The sequence below is a fragment of the Archocentrus centrarchus genome, chromosome 8 (assembly GCF_007364275.1).
Source record: "Archocentrus centrarchus isolate MPI-CPG fArcCen1 chromosome 8, fArcCen1, whole genome shotgun sequence".
Taxonomy (NCBI): Eukaryota; Metazoa; Chordata; class Actinopteri; order Cichliformes; family Cichlidae; genus Archocentrus; species Archocentrus centrarchus.
In genome coordinates, this window is record NC_044353.1 from 1,617,536 (window position 1) to 1,634,257 (window position 16,722).

Consider the following 16,722-nt stretch of genomic DNA (forward strand, 5'->3'; position numbering starts at 1 on the left):
ATATGAATTCATGGCTCAAGTGTTACTGAGGCTGGAATGATGTTCCAGCTGAAAGCTGCAAACCCTGAAATGGGAAAGAACCGCTTTGCTTACTGCATTCTGTCTTCCTGCAGCACTCGACACTGTCACGCAAGTTTGTGGAAGTGATGACTGAGTACAACACCACGCAGTCCAAGTACCGCGACCGCTGCAAGGACCGCATCCAGAGACAGCTGGAGATCAGTGAGCGCACGACACGCCAACATCATGCCAACACTGTGCTAACATCTCAAGAACATGCCAACAACATCCCAACAATATGCCACCAACATGCCAACAATATGCCACCAACATGCCAAACTCCTCGAGTTTAAGGAACATTATCAGCCAAATACAAAATAAAATTTAGTCAAATTTGAGTTTTACTGTTTAAATTAAATTCAAAACTTTTTTTTTATGAATCTCTTGTGTATATCAGCACCACAGTTGTGGAGAGGTTAGAGGTCACCTGTCAGCTCGAAGGTTCAAAGGTTATTCTGAATTGGCTCTAGGTGCATTTGTGAGACAGATAAAGCTCTGAGTGCTCAGTAGGAGTAGAAAAGCAGTATAAGCAGAAATGCCCGTCCACTTCTGAGTCTGATGATATATAATAACTTTAAAAAACGATCTATATCTAGTATGTAAAACCACTGCATTTGTTCCAAACATCAGAGCTGGAGTGCAGGAACCATAAATGACATAAAGCCTTGTTAAATACTAATGACACCCACACAGACACACACCGAATGCAAGCATTGTTTACTCTAATTCTTCTTTGTTTGGTGACCTTGAAAAGCAAACAAACTAATAAACAGAGTGGTAACTCAAAGCCACCCCCCCCAACCCCCAGAAGGCCTGCAGCAGCTGCCATAGTGGAGCTCCACATTAGAGACCATGATGCCGGACCTCCACTGCTGCCGTGTGAACCTTCTGCTCCTTCAGCTACCAGAGCCGTCTCTGTATGAGGCTGTAAACTGCTGTATCATCAGACACTTTAACATGGGAGTGTATGGGGACGGCCTCACTGTGGAGCCTCTGCTGGACTGCAGAGGAACTGCAGGTTTGGAGCTTCAGTGTTGGCTCCATTCTTCAGCCTCTCAGTTTGATGGTTGACAGTAAATAATAAATGAGGTCAACTCAGTCTGCAGATAAACATCACAGGACAACACACACAGACACACAGCTTCAAATAAGACTAAAAGGCAGACCGCACACACACACACACACACACACACACACAGATGCAGACAGATAAACACTGCAGAGGGAGGAGTGCAGCTATTTTTCTCTCAGCAGTCCAACAGCAGCTGACCTTCACACGGCTGCCAGGATTACGCTGCATGGCCAAAAGTTTGTGGACATCCAGCAGGCGTGATAATTACTGCTCATTTATTTGAAAAAATTCAATTTATTTGGATTTTTTTGTGGTTTTACATCACATGTGGCCCTTCATACATTTTTATGTGGCTCACAAATCTACAAAGTTTATCTGCAGGCTTTTGGTTTTTCAGTGCAAATATTTTAATGCCAGGAGCTGTGGGATCACGCAAACCACATGACCAAAGAGTTTTTACCAGTAATTTCTTTAACTCAAATCTTCCACTGAATTATGTTCAGGCCGATAAAACAAGCGATGAGGGACATGTAGAGATGTGTGCAAGACAACATCCAAGTTTTATTGTGTTGCTTTAACATCAGGGAGCATTTTCAGTCTTCACCTACACAACTGTGCACATCGCTCTCTGTAGTTACACACTGCAATATTCATTTCTGACATCTCCTACCTGAAAAGATTATGTAGGCAGAAGATGAATGCTGTATCGTGACTGAAGGGGTTAACCCTTCGGTGACTGAGTGGCTGTACATTTCTATGTGCAGATGTGATATTTTAGTCATAAAAATGTTTCCTACCGTGAATTTGAATCTTCATGTACTTCAGCTATTGGTCCGCAGTGTGGTGAGGAGACAAAGCGTGATTTTCTGTCAGATCGTGAGCAGTCTGTGTGCTGCAAGCAAGTTATTAAAGCCAGAGGGAAGAATGTGACCCTCAGCCACAGTTTCTGTAAAACGCTGCAGTGACGCCAGAATGACACGATGTCAGGTTCAGACATTATTATAGTGATATTTTTATTATTTATCAAAGTACTTCTAGGATGTTGGGGTTTTTTGGTAGTAACTGGGTTACTGATGTGTTGAGGATCGAGAAATTTCATGTGAAATATTTGCCTGTTCTTAATGTTGCCAGCTTTGATTTGACTGCAGTTTTCTAACCGGCACACCGATGTCTCTGTTAATGTGTGCGTTAATGTGTGTGCTTTCTCTTTGCAGCTGGAAGAACCACCACCAACGAGGAGCTTGAGGACATGTTGGAGAGTGGCAAGCTGGCCATCTTCACCGATGATGTAAGCACCGCACCTGAGCCCACCTGGGTCAGTTTAACCTGTGCAATTCTGCATCTTGGCGTCACCCTCAGCAAGTGTCTGGGATGCAGAATGGCCACGAGGTGCGCTGACACATCAGGTGAACACGGCTATTGTCACATGACAGAAAGGAGAAGGAGGGGGAGGGGTATGATGGGAGCTGCAGAAGCTTTTATTTTGAAGGAGTTTCCTTATATTGCTCTTGCTCCTTCAGATTAAAAGCTCCCATGTTTGCAGGTGACTAACTGCACACTGACCTGCCAATCAACACTGAGCTCCTCTGGTTGAAACCAAACCCACTTGTGATGTCACAGTGTAGTGACTGGGACAACCAGTAGAGGTCAGTAAGAAACAGATTCACAGCAGGTGTTCAGTTACTGTACACAGGTAAGTCATTCTCAAACTGGAGGTCAAAGGTCACAATTTTATCCAACATAGTTAAAAACAAAATGTTTGGTGCTGTTAGAAGTTTTAACCTGTAAAATATTTCATTTGATGTTGTTAAAAACATTCAATATTTATTATTTCTCAACACTGTGCCTTTAACTATTTAACTATTAAGAAACTATCAAGAAAATTTAATACTTCGGTACAGCTCAAAAGATTTTTCAGTTAAAGCCTTTCAGGGATTTTCAGGACACAAATTTTACCACTGAAAATCTTTTAATTTTAAACTCATTCTTGATTTTTGTATATTTTTCTTTAAAAAAAAAAAAAAGGAACCTAAAAAAAAATTTTTTTTCACAATAAAACCAGGTGAAAAGTAGTTGATAGGCTTTTAATGTGAGAGATTTGTAGGATGTGTTGGGTTGTACTCATCCATCCAAAAGTAACTAAAATGATGGAATTTTAATTTGAAAGACTGTCGGGACGTGTTATTCTGTACTGAAATAAAATTAATACGAAATTTAAACCTTCAGCAAAACATTTCTGCAGTGTTTTTCCAAAATAAAATCAGTCCAATGGCTTTCAAATCGAAAGATGTCAGGGAGTGATGTTTCACAGTAGAAAGCCTTTCCACAGAGATTTTTAACAATAAAATTTATAATAAACTTTTAATTTGCAAGGCTGTGCAGATGAAAATGGAAAAAAGGCAACAAAATGAAATAGGAATTAGGCGCTTTAATGTGAAAAGCACAAAACAAAGTGTAGGGGGAAAAACACTTTCGGTCCTAACATCTGAAAGGTTTATAGGAAGTGCTGTGCTTCACTCAGAGTAGCTTTAATTATGATCAAAAGAATGGCGAAGTGGAAATGAAGTGATGGAAAATAGTTTTATGTTGATGGATGGATACAGAGAGACAGGACGGTGAGTATCTGTTCAGTTACTGTTCAGATTCTGTTTTTTCTTTCCTCTGCTCCAATCAGGAGTCACCATTCATCAAGTTACATTGTTATTAAAATCTTTGTGAGCCCGTTCAAACATCAGAGTAGTGATTTGTGTAACTGTGCCCAACAGATCAAAATGGACTCTCAGATGACAAAGCAGGCCCTGAATGAGATCGAGACCCGACACACTGAGATCATCAAGCTGGAAAACAGCATTCGCGAGCTGCACGACATGTTCGTCGACATGGCCATGCTGGTCGAGAGCCAGGTGTGTCCTATGATGCAACAGGAAGGTAATGCAACCCAGCAGATGCTGATTTGGCAGCACAGATTAACTTCTGCCTCCTGTGTGTTTTCAGGGAGAGATGATTGACAGAATCGAGTACAATGTGGAACACTCCGTCGACTACGTGGAGCGAGCCGTCTCTGACACCAAGAAGGCCGTGAAATACCAGAGCCAGGCTCGCAAGGTAAAGTCTCCAGAATCCCGGACGAGCCTCCATTTATGTTACAACCAAAGCTGCAGCTTGTTACATACAGTGGGGAAATAAGTATCTGATACACTGCTGATTTTGCAAGTTTTCCCACCTACAGAGAATGAAGAGGTCTGTAATTTTTAACTTCAACTGTGAGAGACAGAATCCAAAAAAAGATCCAGAAAATCACACTGTATGATTTTTAAATAATTAATTTGCATTTTATTGCATGAAATAAGTATTTGATCACCTACCAACCAGCAAGAATTCTGGCTCTCACGGACCTGTTAGTTTTTCTTTAAGAAGCCCTCCTATTCTGCACTTATTACCTGTATTAATTACACCCATTTGAACTTGTTATCTGTATAAAAGACACCTGTCCACATACTCAATCAATCAATTAGAAAATGGAAGTTGTTTTGAAGTTTGAAGTTCACCAGTGACCATCTGGATGGGGGAGAAGGTCATGTGGACAGATGTGACCAAAATAGAGCTTTCTGGTATCAACTGCACTCGCTGTGTTTGGAGGAAGAAGAAGAAGAATGAGTGCAACCCCAAGAACACCATCCCAACCCTATTGCATGGGGGTGGAAACATCATACTTTGGGGGTGCATTTCTGCAAAGGGAACAGGATGACTGCACCGTATTGAAGGGAGGATGGATGGGGTCATGTATCGCAAGATTTTGGCCAACTCCTTCACTCAAATATTAAGTTCTGTTTTTCTATTGCATCAAATACTTATTTCATGCAATAAAATGCAAATTAATTATTTAAAAATCATACAATGTGATTTTTCTGGAACGTTTTTTAGAGTCTGTCTCTCACAGTTCAAATGTACCTATGATAAAAATTACAGACCTCTCCATTCTTTGTAGGTGGGAAAACTTTCAAAATCAGCAGTGTATCAAATACTTATTTTCCCCACTGGATAGAAGCTAAAACAAGTCAGCCTTTGTTTTACAAAGGAGTTGCCCCTGCAGGCCACTACAGCCAAGTGTAAAAACTTTTGTCCCTAGACTTTAAGACTTGTTCTTCAGCTGTCCATAAACATCATGTTGCCTCTGAAGTCAAACCATGACACCACCTCTCCGCTTTCTCTTGTCGCCCTGCAGAAGAAGATCATGATCATCATCTGCTGTGTCATCCTCGGCGTGGTCCTGGCATCGTCCATCGGTGGCACGCTGGGCATGTAAGATGCTCCGCCACCTGCTGCCGTGACGACTAAACACCGACTGATCGACCGTCCGACCGACAGCCAGCAGAGAAAAGAAATACCAACGACGACACAAAAACTTGAAACACAAATGCAAGACAGATAACCAATCAGCTAGGAAGAGATAACAGTCCAATCACAGATAAGAGGAAACACCACGGGTTCGGGTGGGGTTCAAAAAACAAGAAAAAAACATGAGAAAAACGCCATCACATTATAGCTGACTGACTACACAACATATACAAAAGAGGGTACAAATAAACCTATTTATTACAGATGTACATGTAAATGTATTGAACATGAAACAACACATGGGTTAGCTACCTGTAAAAACCGATGACCTATAATATGACATTTATTTGTTTGTTTGCTTGTTTTGCCTCTTTTCTTATTTTTTAAGTTTCTTTCGTTTTTCCGGAGTCTCCGAGGACAGTGATGTGATGGCTGCTGGGTGGGAGTTCTGCCCATAGAGGCTCCGGAGCTTAGCGCTTTCGGTAACAAGCTTAAAACAACAAAACAACTTTTCCATCACATTCCGGAACTCTGGAGTGTTCTGAAGCTGTGCTCTGAAGCATATTCTGTTCCAGAGCGCAGACAGGAACAAGCAACCTAAGGTCCGGAATGTTGGCCCGCAGAACAAGCACCCTCCGGCTTTGGTAGAACCAGCCTTGTCCCCTTGTTTCTGAGAGGGACTTCACTGTTGACTCAGCTGCCTCTTTAGACCACCTCTCATTGGTTGCTCACTCCTGGTGTTCACCTCAGTCAGCCAATTAAATTAGCTTAAACTGGCGAAGCCCGACCTGCCACGCGTCATTTAGAACGCGCCGAGGATGTTGATCGTGACATGCTTCCCTCTGAGCTATTTTTCCGAACCAGCTGACTGGTTGGAAAAGGGGGAGTGTCACCACAAAATGGCAGGTGTCCACGACAGGAACCTTCCCTTTTTGTCAAACCTATCCAACCAAAGAGCTGGGGGAGGGAGGGCCTCTGGTTGTCCAGCTGAATTTGATTGGCCAGCAGCAGAAAGGAACGTGACGTTTGACTGACAGGTGAATGGTGGGGAGGAAGGGAGTTAGGAGGTTTCAGAGGAGCATGGGAGACGAGGGAGAGTTTATCTATGCAGTTTAGAAAAACATGAGGACGAGCTGTCCTGCCTCCCCATAACTGAGACAGCCAATGAGGATTGGGCATTTCAATGATCTGATCACGCTGATTGCTATAGATCCATGGTAGTTGAGGCCGGGTGTCATCTCGAAGCTGTCACAACTGTTCTTCCGGAAGATTCTAAAAAATGAAGAGAACACATTAAAAAGTAAAGAAGAAAAACAAATGTAACTAGAACACTAAGAAACGCTGGTTGCCCTGATTACCTGAGTGTCACGGTGATATCGTTGCTTTTTCTGTTTCTTGATGGGGAACGTTTGTTGCTTCGTTGTTTCCGTGGTGCTGCTGTTTTGGTGCGTGTGACGCGTCCCGTGACGTATCGGCCTGACACGATTTAGCTGTTAATGTTTAGTCTGTACGTTTTGAAGCATTCGCCCGGATCCTACCTGCAGCCCTGAGTGTGATTGCGTATGTTTGAGGACTGTGATTTTTCATCTGCACCAATTGAATGCCTGAGTTGCACAGGTGCTACTGAACAGCAGAAGGTTTTCCTATTGGTGGATTTTCTCTGTGGAAGGTGGAACATGTGACACGCACACATTCATTTAAATTCCCAACATATGCTGCATTTGATAGCAACTAGGAACTTGGAATTTCCAATCTCCCAAAAAGAAGAAATAAAGAAAAGGAAACACCACCAGTGGACATCTTTTGCTTGGGAAGGTTTCCCGATTAATATGATGTTGGTTATGGGTTAAAGTGAATTCAAGCTGTGTTTGTTGCCATCAAAATATCTTTATCAGCTTTTTCCACTGTTGTGCTGTCAGCAAAGCAAGCCTGAGGGAAGGTCAACCACTTGGATATCATTCCCAATTCTGGTTTCCAACTTCCACAATCTATCAAATGCAGCAGTAGAACATGCATGAACACCACATTTGACCTTCCATGCAGACACACTGGAACCCCCCCCCCAAACTTGTGAACTTCCCAATGTTACATATCAAGCCAGTGACTGCGTTGCTTAGCATGCTATAGTGTTAGCTTGTGTTTTGTGTAGATTGCGTAGAAGCGGCTCTTTAGAGATCAGTAATCAGTTTTCTTCCTTTTTTTAACATTAAAGACATTTTTTTGTGTGTCCAGACTGGCACTGGGACAAAGACGGTTGTAAAGTAGAATTTGTTGCATTAGCAGTTAGCGGTATGTCTGCAGGACTATCACTCTTTACACGAACGAGAGTGCCAGTTAAACATAAGCTAATTATTATAACTGAGTGAAAGAAGTTATTCAGAAGTCAATCAGAGTCCGATGGGGTTAACAGACCCACTCTTACATTTCAGGACTCTGTACTATAAAAGTAGACCTGGTTTTGTTTCCAGTGAGGTGGTTTGACATGAGGCTGAAGATCACAATGCTGCCTGTGCTAACGTAACCAACTGTGGCTTTGAAGAGGGAGGGTCGTCTATGCTCAGGCTCTGTGATACGGAGGTTCATCTACTTCTGCTGAGGCCTCTGCTGGATGACGTCTCCAAATACCACCTTAAAGGCCACAGAGTCACCTCACGCTCAGTGTTCATGAGATTAGTTTTGTTCAGTGGTGTCTTCTCCGGTTTAATGTGAAAGCTACTTCATAGAGATCTATTCCGCTCAGTTCAAGCTCTGGATTTTTTTCTGCACCCTGACTGATCTTTTACTGCTGCTTCGTACAGCCCTGCAGTTCTGAAACAAGGCCCTTTAGCTCCGGATTGGCCGGCTTTGGGAAGCCTGTGGAGAGCCAGTGCCCGGTGCTGATGAGCTGTACTTAGCAAACATCGTGCACATGGTTTCAAACTTCCCTGAATATCAGTTTTCCATTATTTTTTCTGAGCAATTACTTTGAAGTTCAGTTAATTATTTGAACCTTTTAGCATGAACATCTGTCTTTAAGATTATATGACAGACTAATTAAAAAAAAGCAGAATAGGCTGCCTTTCATGAATCTTTGTTTCATAAGTCAAAGCTGTTTTTGGCTTGCTTGCTCTTTAGAAATCTGCTCTGACAGGAAGCTAACATTATGGACTGTTTAACAGTTGGCAAATATTTGCTGCATTTGTCCGTTTTGGCCAGAATGAGCAACCGTCAGAAAGTAGTCAATGTTTTGTGGAATACGTGTATTTTCTCGCCCATGACAATAGTTAGCATTAGCTTTAGATGTCTGTGGTGCTGTATAGACGATTGTTAGCTTAAAGTTTGGAGATGAGTGGAGTTAATTCTTTGGCTTCCTAAAACCAAAACGTGTGTTCACCAAAGCTTCGCAGATACCCCCACCCCCCACCCGACTCCTCCAAAGAGTAAAATCCAACAGATGTCTGTTCATGTGACTTGTCAGTAGATTTAGATCAATCTTGCACTTTTCTCTGCTGTTGTGTTGTTGGCTTCATTCTGGTTTTAAGTGTTTTCCATCTGGCTTTTCAAATGTAGACCGGTGGATTAAATATAACTTTCTCCTGTAAATCAGACCCAGTGTGCTTGTTTTACCTGAATTTACACATCTCATGACTCTCTTAGACATGCAGGGAACCTAAACTCAAGTTTCTCTTGGCTGTCTTCATCACAGTGTTTCTTTCATTGCCCATCAGCTCCATCTCAGCCGCTCAGTAGTTGCTTCAGCTCCAAGTTCTCGGCGGTTGATGGTTGTCCAGGTGGCGTCACAGTCGTCGCGGTAGTCTTGCTTTGGTGATTGTGGTGGATGTGAGGATGCCGTCATAGCACCAGCCAGCTTGTTGACACTGATTTTCCATGTGTGAGTGAGTGAGTGAGTGTGTGTGTGTTTTCTGTAAAGTTCCCGTTCCTGTCCGGCAGTCACCCATCAGGTCCTGCCGCCATCCTCTCGAAAACACGGACAAAACCTCACAAAAACCACGCAGGCATTAACGGTTAAATAAACAGCTTGGTGAAGGTTAAAATGTTTGTCCGAGTGTGCGCCCTCCCCCGTCCTCTCGTCTCCCCTTTCCCGTTGTGTTGTAGATGTTTCGTTGTACAAAAAGATGATGTTGAGGGGGTGGAGTCTGCCCCTTCCCTTTGCCCTGCAGGCCCCGCCCATCCCGCTGTGTGTACTAATTATAATAATAATAATAATAAAAAAAGGCATGCAAAAGCGTTGTGGAGTTTGCATGATGGTGTTTTTTGTACCCCACCTCCCCGTCCATGTCGTGCACTTTACCGCCCATTGGACCTGTTGGTTTCTATGGAAACACTTCACATAGGTTTTGTTTGTGACACGTTGTTGAAATCATTGTTTACACTGTTTTCTTTAAAGAACGGTTTGATACATAAATGTGAAAGGTTAAATTTTCGAACACGCTCCCATCCTGCTTCCCCGTGACCCCGACACTGAACCCAGCCCTCCCGCTAGGTTCAGATGCCACCGTTACCACCTGATTTCTGCCTGTTCGCTTCCACTGTTGCATTTGTGTTGTGTTCGTGGACGAGCGTTACTTCTTTGACCGGCCTCGTGTGTGTGCAGCATGCCTCACTTCGTCTTTGGTGAAACAAGATTGGTGAATAAATGTGCGGGTGTGTGTGTGTGTGTGTGCTGAAGCAGCACGAGTTTGTTTCAATGTGTGAAGCGTCCAACTGCAGGTCGGCGGGTCTCAGCCGGTTTCACAAATCCCACAATTATTTTTGAAACTGCGACAGCAGAGAGGAGAACTGTCTGAAGCCGCCATGCTCACTGTTACCGTTGTTGTGTTGATTCGATTCAAACCAAAGCGTTTCCGCCCTCTCCTCAAAACGTTCGCCGCTAATCTCAAAGAGCACAACGCAAGTCGAGTTTACACTGAGATCATCGTCACAAATGGAGAATAAATATATGAATAGAAAACAGAGGAACAATAAAAACAAAAGTCCAGCCCCCCCCCCCCCCCCCCCCCCCGCCCACCGCCAGCCCTCACAGTACGTTGACTTGTCCATCAATTAAACCGACCAGCCTCGTTATCTCACACCACAACAGCCTCCTTCCACCTTTATTTTTTGTTGTCTCATTAGTGGAAAATATGATGCATAATCATCTCCAAAGCACGTGTACGCTTCTCCTTCGCTCGAGGCACAAACGGAGACGATGGTGTGCTTTTTTCTTTGAGTTATTAATTCTTGTTATTTTGGTGTCATTATTTTATATACAGCTTGTTTACCAGTTGTGTTCATGCTCCAGGACCAACGCTCCTCTGCAGGTCACAGAGTTTCAAGCACCCAAAGCACCATTTAAGCTATCAGTCGTTAGCTCTGCTGCGCCCTCACATGCAGCTAAAAAGAAAACGCTTAAATCTGCAGAGAAAAAAATTGATCCATAAAGTGATGGTGTATTTTAGATTCTTTTTAGTGCAGCTGCATTTGGTCATTTTCTTAAAAGACGACATCCCCGTTTGTAACCCTGTGAGGCAGAGTGAGAAGCGCTGGTCTAAAATTGCTGTTAGCAGCGACTCGCCGCCTGAAACGAGGCTCGAAGGTTTGGAATAAATCCTTCCTTTTCTTTCACGTATGTGCAGCAGAGATAAAGTGCAGCGTCTCCCATAAACCTACAGTGAGCATTTTTCCTGTGTGTGATAAATGACTGCAGTCTTGTTAACTGAAGTCGCACATATACGCAAGAATATATATAAATATATATATATATATATAAATCTTACACCAACATACTGCATTTCTATAACTGTACGTACGTGGCTGCGCTGCCGTTACGGCTTTTCTTTGTCGTTTCTGTTGGCTTTGTACAGTTTCTGACAGAGCGGGGTGCAGAAAGCTGGAAAAAATCACGTGGAGAGAGTTTGAGCGCGACACCAAGACTCCAAAGATTGACTTACCGTTAGCTGTTAGCCATTAGCCTGCGCAGAAATAACGCAGCATGGTGCCATCCCGTACTTCGGGGTCATGTTTCCATGCTCTGCAGTTATTTCTGTAACTAACTCACGAGCACTTGCGTCTGTCTTCCAGATTTCAGCAGACGCCGAGCTCACAGACCGTGAGGACCCACGCTACGCCGTGTGTTTCTGTTCCTCCGCTGTCGCACGGTTAAACCCGCTCTACGATGATTTTTGTCTTCCTGAAACTATTTTCAAAAACCAAAACGTGTTCAGCGCCCTGCTCTGGATGATGAGAAAATGAAAATGTTTCTTTGTTGTGGCTTTGAGCTGCAGCTGTGACTCGATACTCTTTCATTTGATGCTCACACGTTCGTCCTTTTGCTCTCTGACAGTATTTGCTTTATATCAGTGTTTTTTTTTCCCTAGTGGGGGGGTGGGAGGGGTTAGGGGAGGGGGCACACATATAGACCACGCCCACAATCATACCATAGCAAGTAGGAAGGCACTCAAATCAATTGTTATCCTCATTATTATTATTGTTATTATTATTATTATTATGATTATTACCATAAAAGACAAATAAAGATGCAGTAAACATTTGCAAAAACCCAGAGGGAGACCGAACAGCTTCACACAAAGTGATCAAACAAAGAGAAAAACTTTAAAAAAGGGAGGCGATTCTATAATAGCAATGATTTAAAGAAGTACAAAAGGAGTTATGTTATCATAAATAATAGTAGTCATATTGAATATTGAATGCTCGCAATTTTGTCAAACTGAAACTGGATTCTTTGTGTATGTAATTATTGTAAATAACTTCAAAGAGAGAAAAAATGACTTGCATGTCTATGTATAAATCTACTGAGATATCTATTCCCGTCAAAGTTGGCACGTAGTTTGATCTCTGTCCTTTTATGCCTCTTTCGCCCTCCCCGACCGTCACCTGCCCTCGCCTCGGCGTCCCCCTCGATTCTTTTTGTGCGGCTGAGAGGCGACAGCGGAGAGGAGGAGAAACATCGCTTCCAGTGTCACGTCTGCACATGCTCGGTTCAGAAGCTGCGTCTGCGCCCGCCCGTAGAAGGAGAAGGTACGGCGGTGTTTTTCGTAGCAGGACACCCGCTGGGCGGCGCTGCCGTGCCTTTGAGCGCTCGCGTCTCTTCATTTCTGTCTGAAGCCGTTTGTTTGAGGCACCAATGAAATGACTGCGCAGGTCTTTGTGGCGCAAACGCAGAAACACCTCCATCCGTTACCCCAGTTCCAGAGGCTCCACCCACTGGCTCCTCTGATGAAAGTGCTTCCCTCCATATTAGGAAAATGAACCCCACCTCCAGGGCTTTCCAGGCCACACCCACCTATCACTTTGGAAGCCCTGTTAGCAGTTTCCAAACTCTCTCCCTGTCTCTGATTGTCCCGTCTCAGCCGCAGCGAGCTCGCCAAACGACACACCGAATACTCCGTCTCTTTACCTGACTGTTTCCCGCAGAGTTTAGCCTGAGCCCACTCCTAAAAACCCAACTCAACCTCCCAGCATGTAGCCATATCCTTAGATGCAAGTGCCAAGATCATCCTGCTGCTCCGCCAACAGTCTGATTGGTGAAAGCAGCTCTGAGATGAATATGCGTGACAAAGAAGTGTCACGGCACCACGCTGCTTACACCCGTCAGAGCTGAGGATCAGTGGACATCCTTTTCAATAAAAAGCATCAACTGGAAGCCTTCATCTTAGCCCGAATCTGATGTCAGACACACAGGACCTGATTTCTACCCAACTGGAACCCATCCTAGTCCAGAGCTGAGCTAAGGAGACTGAAAGCTTCTGGAAAAGTTCCAGCTTCAAAGTGGCATCCTGTGTTTCCCTGACGTACCTCAGCCCACTGCCACAGTCTTCCCTCTGCATGGCTTTTCCATTATTTAGTGCTCACCGAGTTCCTGGAGGAGGTCTCAGCTTGAGTTAGTTAGCGTCAGATGGAGTGCGGGTGAAGTAGTCCTCTTTGTGCGTTTTCACCTGGTCAGACAGCTCAGCTTTACCTCTACACGGGCCGCCAAATCCACCACCTGATTTCAGGCCCGCTCTCTAGCCTCACACAGGCCTAACCTAACAAAGCGTGCAATATTCAGAGAAATAAGGGCTTTCTTTATCATGCAGAGGCGCCGGGGCCGGCCGCAGAGCGCAGGCCTCCCACGGGAACTCCGGGAACAAGATCCCATCCGGCTGTCGTAAACGTGTCCGTGAGACCCAGCAGAAGCCCTCCCTGACTTTTAGAGTGGTTGGATAGATAAAGAACAAAACTATCTTGGGGGAAACAGCGGGTGGAAGGCGGAGCTGTGATGTCAGAAAAAAAAGCAAAAAGCGACGAATCAGAAAGAGGACAGGGCTGTCACACTCCACGTGCAACTTTGACCGGAAATGCAACTTGTGTCCCGTTTTTTTTGTGTGTGTGTATGTGTGCGTAGCGTAATGTAAAAGCGATCTGTCCCCCCCCCACCCCGACCCACTCCCCCCTATGAAAAAAAACCCACCCCCGACCCCTACCCCCTCCAGCCCCCGTATCACCCTCCTCCCCCCTCTCTCGTACTGCTGTTGGCTGTTCTGTTTAGTTCATGTGACGTGCCAGTATTCCCCTCCCCTCCCCTCCTTACTCCTCACCCCCACTCGCTCCTGCCCTCCCCCCTCCTCCCTCCCTCTCTCTCTCTCGCTCTCTCTCTCGCCCCCCCTCTCTTCATGGATCTTTAAGATGACAACTCTATGCAGATGCTGTCTTTTATAAGTGTGTCAAAATTTTAATTTAAAATAAAAACTAAAAAAAACAAACCCTGACAGACATATTGAAATGATAACAAAAAATGAATAAAGAAAAGGATTGTTCAGTGTACTCTCGCACGTCTCAGCATCTTTATTGCTTTGGCTTTTTTTAATCTCACTTTTCCCTCCTCTGTTCCTGCAGGTGGGAGCTGCAGCATGAATGTGGCTCTTTGACTGCACAGTAAGACTAGAAAAGTGTGACTCTCTTGCTGTACACTCGCCTTGTTGGGTACATCTTTAACATCTTTTTATTGCAAATATCCAGAGGTGGCAAAAGTACTGACATTCTGTACTTAAGTAGAAGTACAAGTACTTATGTTAAAAAATACTTTAGTAAAAGTCGAAGTACTGGTTCAACTTCTCTACTTAAGTAAAAGTAAAAAAGTGCAGGCTCTGAAATGTACTCAAAGTAGGAAAGTAAAAGTAGTTCTTTGGAGGACGTTTCTACCTGCTATTTTTGTGTAAAACTAACTGAACCTCATTATATATTATTGAAATAATATAAAATAGTACATGAGAATACAAACATTATTCCAATCTAAATTTTAATCCTAATGAATGCTCTCAGCTTGAATCTGTTCTGTAGGACACAAACTGTTAAAGGGAATTTAAACACAGCTCTGTTCTCTGTGTCCTCCATAGTAGAGGGTGACTGTGCCTCCACCTAAACACCAACATGAGGATACTCAGGGGTTACAGTGGGATTCAGAAGGTGGAGGAACCCTAAGATCAGCTGTAGTGGCTCTGCATGGGGAGAAGAATCACAGCTTTCTATTGTAGCTGCAGTAAATGATGTTGGTGTGCAGGCTGTGATCAGCTGACCTGCTGCTGCTGCTGCTCTGAGGTTTACTGCTCTGTGTGGATGAACTGAACTCACAAAGATGTAACCCAGTATTTCACAGCTATCTGAGCTGATCTCCATCCCCTACACTGACAGCATACAGGCTGTAGAAATGTTGGATTCAGTGAATGAATCTCAGCATCAGCAGCTTTGATTCAAACTCATCTCTGCTGCACTGATGTAACCTGTAACTCTGACCATGAACACAGCCTCTGTGCACCAACACAGAGCTTTACTGTAAATACAGTACAACAAGCTCACCTAAACTGCAGAATTTTCATCCAATCTTTGAATTACACAAAGTCAGCATACTTCAGTTTGTTTTCAGTCCTTACCTTTAAATCTAGCCTCTCTTCTTCCTCTCCTGTCCCCTTTCTCCATCTCTGAGTGAACTTCTCTCTCTTTGCTCTCCCTGAAATACAGCAGCTCTTCTTTTAGCTAGCTGTGTAACAAACTGCACACACTTTGTGTGTTTGCTGATATTTGTTGAGCATTTAGAAACGCTGCATTTACCTGCCACACGTTACTCCCTTCATGCTCGCTCCTCTTCAGTAGAGCTAGCTAAGCTGTTTATGTGCCGCAGCGCAACTTACGGACTCGGTCCGGCCCGATTATAGCGCTATAAATGATACATTAATTATATGGGTTTGTGTATTTAATCCCTTTGTACGAGATAAGCCCCGGTGATGGAGGATACGCCAGTACGATTGTCTCTTATGTGTTATTATTCCTCAGTTTAGGATCAGATCGCTTGATGTTTGACGGCGCACTGACCGGAAATGCAAACTTCTCTCTGACGTGTTAAAAAGTAACGAGTCTGTTTGAAAATGTAAGAAGTAGAAAGTACAGATACTTGTGTAAAAATGTAGGGAGTAAAAGTAAAAAGTACTCAGAAAAATAAATACTTAAGTAAAGTACAGATACCTGAAAAATCTACTTAAGTACAGTAACGAAGTATTTGTACTTCGTTACTTCCCACCTCTGCAAATATCTGATCACATGGCAGCATCTCAGGGCATTTGGGCATGTAGACATGATGAAGACGACCTGCTGAAGTTCAAACTGAGCATCAGAATGATGAAGACAGCTGATTTAAGCTGAGCGGTGTTTAAATCATGTGACCTGCCAGAGCGCCGGCGCTCCCGACTGCTTTTAAATGCCAGTAAAATTGAAACCACGTGATAGAGCAATAGGTCTTTCTGCACATAAAACCAGAGGATTTACACTTACATATGATGCATTCAACGTGTCCCAGAGCGCTGTATCCTTCCTCTAATGGGATCGCAAATATCACGTAGAAAGCACTAACAACAAAACGTGCTCCATGTGCTTTATCGTGTGCATTAGCATGTACAGCTATGGTGTTTCTGTGTCTAGCATAATATATAGATACAGAAAATGGTTTTCAGTTTCTCTGTGGGTTAGTGCACTCTTTAGCTACCTTATGTAGTTACTATGGATTACCTTCATACATATTATTATAATTAGGGTTCTGAAGGTTCTATTGATGTACAGTGAGTTGTAATATTCCACATGATGTACTGCAGCATGTATAACTGTAACGATGTGGTCTGGCAGACTTCTGTTCTGTTATAGGTCTCAAAGGGGTCTACACATCACAGCCTACCTGAGTGTTGTTACTGACCATCCCTTTATAACTCAGTGTGCCACCTTCTGAT

General features: G+C 43.7%; 1 protein-coding gene across 1 annotated transcript in view; it reads left to right on the forward strand.

The window, feature by feature from the left end:
- The window catches only part of stx1b (syntaxin 1B), a 53,594-nt gene extending 48,056 nt beyond the window's left edge, over positions 1-5,538 (forward strand). Inside the window, exons 6-10 of the mRNA XM_030734984.1 lie at positions 114-222; positions 2,347-2,420; positions 3,898-4,035; positions 4,127-4,237; positions 5,358-5,538. Coding sequence (XP_030590844.1) covers positions 114-222; positions 2,347-2,420; positions 3,898-4,035; positions 4,127-4,237; positions 5,358-5,438 — 513 coding nt within the window. The 3' untranslated portion in view covers positions 5,439-5,538. The remainder of the gene's footprint in view (positions 1-113; positions 223-2,346; positions 2,421-3,897; positions 4,036-4,126; positions 4,238-5,357) is intronic.
- The last annotated feature ends 11,184 nt before the right edge of the window (positions 5,539-16,722 follow it).